Raw genomic sequence first — 10,948 nt, 5'->3', positions numbered from 1 at the left:
CACACGCTCGCTCACACACACCCACTCACACACATTCAACCATTACTTGCTTTAAAATTGTGAGTGGCTTCCATTTTTTCTTAAAGACCACCCTAGTCTAGCCATCACTTTTTATCTTATTACCTTCGGTAGTCTCCTAGTTGATGTTTCTACTTTCCTACTTAAACCTCATACAACTTCAAAGTGACCTTTAAGAGGTCAGTGAGGTTATATTACTCATTGCTTTAAAAACCCTTCTCTTGGGCCTTATAATCTAAATTCCTTAGCAGGCCTGTGCTTCTTTCTATATATAACCTTATCTCATGGCATTTCCCCCATCCCCTCACTGCATTTCACCCATACTATGTCTCTCCTGCTTCCTCTACAGCATACCAAGCTTTTTCTTCTGTTTAGACTGTCCCAGTACCCTTCTCCCAATCCTCCAATGTCTTCCCTGGTTAATTCCTCCTTCAAGTCTCCACTTAAATATCCTTTCCTCATATAAGGTTAATCTGAGTTCCCAGTCTGAATTGTCCTTCCTGTTGTTTCTCATAACTATCTGGACTTATTTGTCATAGCATTTATCATGACATTATAAGTCTGTCCATACTTCCAAGCATCTGTCGACAATACGTTTTATAAATCTGTGGCATTTTATAATGTAGTATACATGTTGGACAGTCTTCATGTTGTGCCAGCAATGGCCCAGAGTAAACAAGGTATTCAAGGATAATCAGAGTAAGTGTGATAACTCTGTGTGACTTTAGATATAAAGTCAGATTATTCTGTCTCAAGGAATTTTCTTGAAATTCTTGATTGAAAAATTTGTCATTTGATTTACTTTATTTTAATTGGGTAAGTATATGTCTAAAAAGAGTTCTTAGTTATTTGTGGGGATTGGGGAAAGCTAGCAGGGAAAAGCCTCCAGCTGAAGTTACTATGTTAACTTATTAACTGTTTGAAATGATTGGTTTTTGAAATTAAAAATAATTGCTTTAAGTGTTTCTCTTCTGACTGAAGATGTTGGTGGTGGCTTATAAGGGCCAGAGTAGTCATTTTATTGTCTAAGACAGCTTTGAATTCTAGAGAGTGGGTGGTACATCAAACTCCCCTTTATAAGTATTTTAGGCAAGTCAAAGAGGAAGTTGGGGATTGTTAAAGATAGTGTTTTGAAATAGAGTATTTTACAACTTCACATTTTTTCCCCTTCCTTGGAACGTTGCACTTTCAACTAAAATCTTGTTTTGGGTTTTTCATGGAGTGGTTCTGTTATCTACAGGGACTCAGTGCCCTTGTAGGTTCCCTGTATCTGAGAGACTAGGTAAGTTTAATTTCTACCTTTTTCTGTCATAGAAACTGAGTCTTGGTCGTCAGACCTTTTAATAAATTTCAAGATCCCAGATGTAGATGAATCCCTACACCTCATAAAGACCATTTGAGAGAAAGGGGAAAGATAAATGCAGGAGCACCAGCATAGGCATAGAATAGAGATAGAGGAGTTGGAGGACTTGCTGACCTTTCCATATTGTGGCTAAAGAAGAGTCTTTATGCTTGTTTTTGCTCTTGCATAACTGGATAGGTTGTGATGACAGTGATATATGTGAACATTGCAGAGGAAGAGAAAAGGGATTGTGCAAAATTTTAGGAAGTTCAGATCATTTAGGTATCTGTTGGATCATTTAAGTGGATGTAATCATTTCTCAATTATATATATTTCTCTGGAGTTGAAAAAAGATTGCAGTGGGAGTGATTTAGGAAAGTTATCCACTATCACCAATGAATATAGTGGATGTATATTAGACCAGAGAGGATGTGAGGAGTGATAAGAAAGTTCATGAATGAACCCTGAGAAACATTAACATTTAAAGGGCAGGGAAAGTCACCAGAAAGCCAAAGGAAGAGAAACACCAAGAGACATTGGAATCACAGACACTTAGGGTAGAGAGTTCAGGAGTTTGAGGGAAAAGTCAATACTGACATACTTTAGAGAGATCGAGGAGGATAAGGACTGAAAACTAGATTTGATGTCCTTAATTGGGAACAGTTTCATTGGTGTACTAGACTGTAAATAAGTGACGAACAGAAAATGTGACACTAATAAGCTTAGATGGGAGGGGAAAGAGTAAAACCCAAAGGATTTAAGAGTTAGAGATGAGATTGTGTGTGTATGTGTGTGTGTGTGCGCGCGCGCGCGCGTGTGTGCGTGCGCACATGTCTTGTATTTAAGCTACAGGACACTTGTGTTTTGTATACAGAATGTAAGTTATGACCCTGGGCTCTAGAGTCCGATTTCCTGCATTCATATCTGGGCACTGCCACTTTGAGCTTTGTGGCCTTAGATAAGTTACTTAATTTCAATGCCTCAGTTTCCCCATCACTAAAAAAGGAATGATAATCAGGTTTTGAGAATTAAATGAGATAATCCAGTGTAGGTGCTTAGAGTTCCTAGAACACAGTATTCCTCAAAAATGTTAACTGTTAATGTTATTACTAGCTAGAAAATATTTAAGATTTAATCATTTTATTATTTATTTCTAAGTGTTTGCCTTAAATATACTCATTTCAGTTATGTGATTTTTCAACTTCAAATTATTAACTGTTTTGACCCCATGCTATATAATAGGAGGAAGTCCGCTTACTTAATTTTTTTCCTACCTTCTCTCTTCCTTCTCAACTTTTGTTAATTATAACATTTGTTTATCAGATACTTATAATATTTAATGTTTATTTTATGACTATAACTTTCATGGTTGTTTTAGTCTTAATTCTACAGTTTAATGGTGGGTTCAAAGCTTGATACCAGTTCTTGTGCCATAACCTCTGTATTCATCTCTTGGTTGTGAAGTTGTTTTTCCTGGAATTTCTTCAAGAAAGGCTCGTGGAAACTATATTTCTCAAATTCTGGCAAGTTAAAATGCGTCTTTGTTGTCTTTATACTTGAATGATAATATGGTGGGTTATGTTTCTAGATGTCGCTTCCTTTCCTTGAGAAATTTTTCATGCTTACTTTACTATTCTCGACATTCATGCTAGATAGAGGTCTGAAAACAGCCTGAATTTTGGACTCTTTTCATGTATTTTTGCAAACTACATTCACAAGAAAAACATCCTTTGGGCAATCAACTAAATGTTTATTATTTATTGGACCTTTCCAGTGTCCACCCTACTGTATAAACATCAAGAGTTTCAGCTTCTTTGAACTTCAGCTGGATTTTACTATAATATGGCTGAGCATTGACTCCTTTATCAGTATTACTTAGGATGAGGCATGTCTTTTCAATCATGAGATTCAGTGTCATTTAAAATAATTGAAATAATGGGTATCAGTTAAGCATATGTTGGATCTTCTTTGCCTGTTATAGTTATCTTTCATATCTTAATCCTAAAAATATTAAGCCTTTTGGCTTATTTCTGCTTCTTTTTATTTTCTTCATCCTGTAATCAGTGTCTTCTTGTATTTTCAGCAGCCTGTCTTTTCCTGTTTGCTGCTTCTATTTAGATTACCTTTCTGAGATGGTGTTACTTTTACTTCTACTTTGGGTTTTGCCAGCTCATATTTCATCTTATTCTCTGGTCTTGTCTTTTCTCTGAGCTCTTTCTCGTGAGCTTTGTTTTTTACTCTTGTTTTTCCAGAAATGACGACTATCTTAGATTTTTAAAAATCATGGTGTTTTTTTTTAATCACAATTTTTGTTTTCTTTTTGACAGTCTTTTTCTGGTGATTTTTCTTCACTTGCCATTCATTTTTTCTTACTATCTTTTTTTTTTTTTCTTTGTATTTTACATAGATCCTGTTTTACTTCTTTTTAATCAGTACTTTTCTTCCAATGACGAATGTTCCTCTTGGATCATCTCTGTGCCTGGGAATTGATAATGAAGGACCAAGGCTAACTGGTGTTCTTCTTGGGCTGTGTGTGCAAATGAGTTATTTTAGCCTTTCCTTCTTACCAGATAAAAGCTTCACTATGAGGAGTTTCACTATAGAGAATCTCCCCTGATTCTGCCTCACTGACTAGATGCTCTCTTTGAGTAAAGTTTGTATGATTTCTTCTTCATATCTACTTACTCTGCTTCTTGAGACTTCCTTCCAAGAAAATTCTGGCCTTCTATCTGCATTTATTCCAGGTGTCAAATGGTGGATTGTTGTCTTTATCTCTCAGGATATGTCTATTAACTGAGAGCTATGAACCCATGGCACCTCTGTAGTTTTAGGTATATTCTGATAAGGTTGTCGAGCACCATTACTTTTGTCAGTCTTTCCTGATATCATGCTTTTGATATTACAGATGACTATTTAATTTTGGTTCATTTTGCATTTTGGTTTCATAATATTCTTTTGATTTTTAAAGAAGAGAAGGGGAGATTGCTATCTTGACTCTGGGCTTAAAACTGGAAGACCTATAATTTATGATTCTTTGTAAAAATCTTTTTTGATATGTATCCTATTATATGCTTTAGAATATATAATATAGTGACTTTTCTGAATAATACTTCACTGATCAGTAGTTGACAGTCATTCTATTTTATATGTAGTAGCAAACTGCACTGTCCTAAGAACGTTTGATACTAGATACTTCATTTTCATTATTTTCATTAGCCCATGTTAACTATTACTAACTTTGTATTGATTTCTCAATTGTAGTCAAGTAAAGGAGAATTGACTGCACTTTTACATCAGCTTCAAGAAAAAGACAAATTACTTGCTGCTCTGAAGGAAGACGGCACTGCTATGAAGGATCGGTGTAAGCAGCTAACCCAGGTGAAGACATTCTTGTATTTAAAATATATACTTTCTGAATTTCTGATTACACCTATAGATAACTTTAAGATTGCTTGCCTTTTTGTTTTTTGATAATTAATATTTGTTCTAGAAGTTCATAATACTTGCAACAGAAAATGAAATCACCATTTAAAGATTTGACTTCTTACTTTCTCTTATTCCAAACTTCCATTTTGCTGTATACATATATCCTTATCTCTTCCTCTAGGAAAGAGACTTATTTTTTTCTCTTCTAGGCTATTTTATTTTGGACCTTTTCTGTACAAGAGCAGTAGTATCTGCAAATTATGGAGAATTAACTTTTCTTTAAAAATGTTATTTCTTATAGTCAAGTTAGAATGTAGGATTTATTCCAGGTTCTGGTCTAACTCTTAGACAAGAAAGTGCATTTGAAATAAGAGTAAACAGAACAGCAGTGTTTATGAAGGGAACTGGTATAAAGAGAAGGTAAGATGTAGAAGACAGTGGTTTTTTTTTTTAACCTTCGACTTTGGTTTTTAAGTAAGTACTTATTTCAGAATTCACGATTGTTTTACTGACATCACTTTTGCTGATGTTAAAAATGTTTTCTTATTATAGCCTTGTACTTATTTTTTTAATAACAAAGTTATTTATAATTATTTTTCTGATGTATTTTATAGGAAATGATGACAGAGAAAGAAAGAAGCAATGTGGTTATAGCAAGGATGAAAGATCGGATTGGTGCATTAGAAAAGGAACATAATGTATTTCAAAACAAAATTCATGTCAGTTATCAAGAGACTCAACAGATGCAGATGAAGGTATATTTTCATTCTTTGAAAACAAAATGAAATGTTTGCATTCATTTCATTAGCAAAATTTTAAGTGCCTGATATGTGCAAGGCCCTATACTGGGCCATGGTATAATGGCTAGTTAAACTGGCTCCCTCCCTAAGTAAGCAACTTTTGTAGATGGGGATGAGGTGGAGGGGCTGGAAACTGACAAGTAAATACTCGTTTACGATAGAGGTAAACATTGAGTGATTTGGAACAGTGGAGATGGGAGGTAGATGAGATAAGGATTGATAGAAAATACTTAGAAGTGATATGCGGACTGTGTTGAATCTTTTGAAACAATTGGGCATTGGCAGTTGAGTGAATGAAGGAGTGGGCACTGGTTATAAGAGGTTATTACTTGGTGTGATTCCTTAGTCTCATTCCTAGAAATGATAGTTCAGTGGGTCTGTTATGGGACCCAAGATTGAGCTTTTTAATGAATGCACTACAGATTGTCTAGTGATAATTAGTGAGAAATACAGTAAGACTTGTGGTATTTGGAAGTCAGGATTGGACTGTAGAAGAGAAGATCTAGAGAAGTAAGTAGAGGTCCTTGTCTTAAAGGGCTTTGTATAACTGAAGACTGGGGAGCCAGTGGAGTTTAAGCAACCCAGCAATGCGATTATATTAGTATTTAAATTATTACTTTCGCAGCATTGTGAAGAATGGAACACAGGATAGTTGGTAGGTTTTGCAGGAATTCAAGAGAACAAGCGCCTGAAATTAGATGTTGCCAATGAGAGGATGAGTTTGAGTGATATCAGAAGAGTTGGTAGATAGGGATTTGGTGGTAGAGTGCAGGAGAGTGGGAGAGAGAAGTGATAATGAAGGAAAACTTTTAAGGTTTTGGCCTAAGTGACCTTCTGTCTCTTGTTTGTACTTTCACCTGTCTTTCAACATTTCAGACGGTTTGGTCTTTTCCATGTATCACCTATTTCCATGATTCCAGTTAGATCTGGCCCAGTGATTTTCGTTTGTCTTTTCTTTTCCTTCTTTCGTTTCTTTTTGAGATTCAGTTATCATCTTTATTACTGATAAATAGATTTTTCGAAGAACATTGTTTGGGTCTACTTGTGAAATGAGCTTGTAATACTCCCCCTAATGGAACATTCTGGACTAGAGTTTTTTTTGAAATTATTTCTGTAGCTGGCTGATGCTTCAGTTTGGAAGCTCTTGTCATCACCTTAGATTTAACATATGTCTGAAATCAAATCCTTGCTTTTGATAGATTGGTTTTTATTTTCCAATATTGAGGCATTATTATCGTTATGCTTGAATCCTTTGACTTTCTCTTGCCCAGTCCATGATTTGTTCTGAAATCTTAAAGATACTTTATTTTTAGTTACTTTTGCATTCAGTTCTTAGACATCATCTTAGTTTATTATTTCACAGTAACATAGTTATAGCACCTTCTTAACAGGTCTCTCATTTTCATTCCAACATGTAATTAGTACCAGATTTTTGTTTATAAAATATTACCTTGATCACATTGCTTGTCTGCTGAAAAATGTTAAATTATTCTCCAGCACTATCAAAGTTCATATGCTTCCATGGAAATACACTAACAGCAAAAAAGAAGTGAATGACTTTGTTTCAGCTTCTTACCCTGTCCACTGCTTTCATTTGGCCCAATCTTCTATCTTACCAACCCCTAGCCATTTGAAATATTTTCCCCCATAAATCAAGTTGTTGAAGAATTGATTTTTCTAGCTTCAATTGATATTTTTTTCTTCTTAATTACTACTTATTATTCATTTGAAAATTAGCCACGTATTTGTAGCAACATCTTTTATTGAAGGTGAAAGATGTTGAAATGCTTAATCATTTTTTTTTACTTGATTGCTTATAGAGGCCAGGATATGGATTCCATATAATAAGTTCTCTGGAAAATAGAAACACATACTTTAATTTCTCTTAATACATTTACTAAAAATTAATTCACATATTGAAGTAAGACATATCCTTATGGGGACATAATATTCAGTGTTATCTTTTGATTTCTGTAATTCTGAAATAAAAAAATTAGAGGCCAGACTATTTTAGCATGCAGATTTTTGTGTAATGAATTTGTTATCTGTTTGGTTATAGCTCAATTTGTAATTTAAAATTAATGTGTCAAACATATTTTTAAACCTTTTATTACCAAAATCTTTCATTAGAAAATATTAACGTAAAATTGACATAGGATCAAGACAGGCTTTATTCTGTATGAGTCTATTGGGTAGGAAAGAAGTCTTCAATCATCTTTCAGTTCTGAAACAGTATCTCTGTGTATTTATTTTGTATTTCAAATATGATAACTGCTAGCATCTACTTACATTCTTGAATGCTGTGGCAGCTTGTATTTAGTTTGCATTCATCATTATCAAAATGTAATTCATCATTTAAATTTGTTTATATTTATTTGAGAAGGATGGTACATACTTCATTGTCTTGTTGCTTTTTACATTGTTTTCATAATAAAATATCTTTTAAAGTTAGCTTTGGCAGTCATTACTTTCTAAATCTTACATTTGTAAAATAATTTTAGTTCCAGCAAGTTCGTGAGCAGATGGAGGCAGAGATAGCTCACTTGAAGCAAGAAAATGGCATACTGAGAGATGCTGTCAGCAACACTACAAACCAACTAGAAAACAAGTATGTTTCCAAATGCTTTATTTTTAATTGAATGGCAGAGTATTTTCTTGAATCATCAAAATGACATTTGATAGTAATTGGGTAGACTTTGTTTTCTTACATTTGTTTCTAACATGAGTTAATTTTCAAAAACATTTCTCTTGCTGTGTGAGGAACCTCTTCAGCTAAACTGTATGATAAATACAGTGCCACCAGTAGACTAGTGTACAGATTATGAGATTTAATTTACAAGGTTTCAGCCATCTATCCCCTTTAATAGTAGTTTTCTAATTTCATTATTTGGAAGAGCATCTGGCATGTCAGTTAAAAAAGCACATATTTGAGTCTTACCCCTAAAAGATTATGATTCAGTGGCTCTGAGGTAGATCCCAGTAACCTAAGACACATTCATCTGATAGTTATGTAGTCGGCTCTGGGCTGTACTTTGAGAAACAGTGCCCTAGAGAAAACCAGTAGCGTGCTTATGCAGAATAAACCCTGACTGGTTGATTTTAATAGATTTTCGGAACATCAGTTTGAGGGTAACACCCTTGCTTCTATTTATGTGTGTGGTCATCCATTTTTTTTTTATTATATTACAGTGATTTTAGAATTTGTGTTACTGTTATCAGAATGATTTAGAGGTTACACTCAACCAAACTTCATTTTAGTAGTCACAGCTTTTTAAGTTGGCTATCAGTGGAATTACTAACTCAGCAAAAGTAATTTAAAATACGTTTTGTTTATCTATTTTTTATATGGGTTTGTAATAATGGAAGGATCCTAATCCAGTTACTATTTTCAGGCAGTCTGCTGAACTAAATAAACTGCGCCAGGATTATGCCAGATTGGTGAATGAGCTGACTGAGAAAACAGGAAAGCTACAGCAAGAGGAAGTCCAAAAGAAGAATGCTGAGCAAGCAGTTACTCAGTTGAAGGTGATATATTTCTACCTTTATTTATCATTTCATAAATAATGTAGATATTCAATTCAGTGATCTAAATGTGTATATAGATTTGAGAAATGTAGTTTGAGGCTTAATGGGACTTGTATAAGTGCTCTGCCTATACAGAAATGTGTCCACTAATAAAAGAATTGAATATAGGCTTGCGTTTGAAGTTAAAGACTGAAGATATGAAAAATGAAATTAGCTGACTTATTGTATATGTAGAGGTTAGAGTCTACCTATATAAGGCAGAAATCATGTAATTAAAATTATCTTCATCATCACTTATCATTCATAACTTGGATTTCTTAGTAAGTTTAGTAAATCCTATTTTTCTTCCAGCATTAGGAGAGGTGGTTTTTCTTTGTATGAGCGTAAAACCAGGTAATGCTCTGGTAGCTTTCGCTTGAGCCATAGTCTACAAAAATCACACTTTTTTAGATATCAGAATTTATCTTAGACACTTGGTACCGCAAGATGCTCATACTGCGAAGAGATTCATGGGGTTGCTCAGACTGACAGAGAGGAATAGAATTGTTTCTTTTGAACTTTATAGCATGTGCGCATTGAGTAGAATGATGAGTAGAATTGTCTCTTTCTCCTTTTACTGAGGAGAGGATTTGTTGAATGTATAGTTCAGTTTGTTTAAGTTAAGTGTATTAGACAGATTCCTACCTAGTTATTTGATACAGTCATACCTTGATACTGGTTCCAGAGTTGTAAGGATTAAAGGGGCTTCGGGAATAATTGAATATGGAAAAAAGTGTAATTTATGGTATCTTGAAGTTTTCATGGATCCCCGTGGGAGATTGATATAATTATTCCTTCTTTTAATATTTGTCTTACTGGTGTGTTTACTGCTGGCATTTATAAATATAGAAGTTCTCTGTGGATATGGATAAGTGGATGTGTGACACTAAAGATTAAAATGTGCTATACCTCAAAATATAAATTTTAGGTACCTACAGAGATGTAGCAATACAGATACCATCCTATCTTTTGAAAGCCTATCAGCCGAAGGAAGATTAATGGAAAAATAGATTATAGTTAAGTGGATCAGATATATACATAGTAGTAGCTATACTGATTTCACTGGCACAAATATTGTTTCTGATATAACCTCTAATCTGTAAATCCTGTATATCAGAGGGTAGAATGGCTATGGCTGATAATATCTGTACATGTTCTCAGGCTAGGCATATCTACCTGTCTTATTAAAATGTAGGATACTAGTTGTTGGAATAAGCAGTCTTATGACACAATAGTAAAGGTAGAAGATACTTTAAAAAAAAAAAATTAGATCTGTGTTTGTATTGACTAATCCTTTCTCCAGGTTCAACTACAAGAAGCTGAGAGAAGGTGGGAAGAAGTCCAGAGCTATATCAGGAAGAGGACAGCAGAGCATGAGGCAGCACAGCAAGGTAAGGGGAAGAGGTATTTGTGTAAATTTAGTACATAATTCTGGGTAAAATTTTTTCTTTCTGTATGTGGAGAAAGTATAATTTGGCATTTTGGTTATAGCTCAAAAATAGCTTTTACATTTCACAGTACTTCTATTTCTTTAACATTTCTTAGGGTTTTAAAAATAAGCACTCTACTAGCTTTGTCTAAAGCGTTAATTTGCAGATAAAATTATAGTCCATAATAGGGTAATGGAGCCTAGCTGTGTGTATTTCCTTTCTGTAGTTATATTTATTTATTCCCTTTAGTTTCTTGATCAGCTCTTCATTTTATTTTTTGCTTCTAAGGAGGGACTCACTTCCTATATTGTGAAGAGAAAAAAACATTGAGAGCTGCCTACTACTTAAATACTCTTTCACTACTTATT

The 10,948-nt window shown here is 34.1% G+C and overlaps 1 protein-coding gene across 5 annotated transcripts in view; it reads left to right on the top strand.

Annotated features, from left to right (window-relative positions):
• Positions 1–10,948, top strand: part of KTN1 (kinectin 1) — a 94,050-nt gene that overhangs the window by 36,277 nt on the left and 46,825 nt on the right. For all 5 annotated transcript variants that reach the window (XM_023527224.1, XM_011385163.2, XM_011385158.2 and 2 more), the window contains 5 exons: positions 4,622–4,738; positions 5,401–5,541; positions 8,088–8,194; positions 8,979–9,111; positions 10,454–10,541. In XM_023527224.1, the coding sequence (XP_023382992.1) occupies positions 4,622–4,738; positions 5,401–5,541; positions 8,088–8,194; positions 8,979–9,111; positions 10,454–10,541 (586 nt within the window). The remainder of the gene's footprint in view (positions 1–4,621; positions 4,739–5,400; positions 5,542–8,087; positions 8,195–8,978; positions 9,112–10,453; positions 10,542–10,948) is intronic.

The sequence above is a fragment of the Pteropus vampyrus genome, unplaced genomic scaffold (assembly GCF_000151845.1).
Source record: "Pteropus vampyrus isolate Shadow unplaced genomic scaffold, Pvam_2.0 Scaffold15, whole genome shotgun sequence".
In the NCBI taxonomy this organism is placed as follows: domain Eukaryota; kingdom Metazoa; phylum Chordata; class Mammalia; order Chiroptera; family Pteropodidae; genus Pteropus; species Pteropus vampyrus.
The sequence above is the reverse complement of the archived record's forward strand: the minus strand, read 5'-3'. Positions and strand labels throughout refer to the sequence as shown.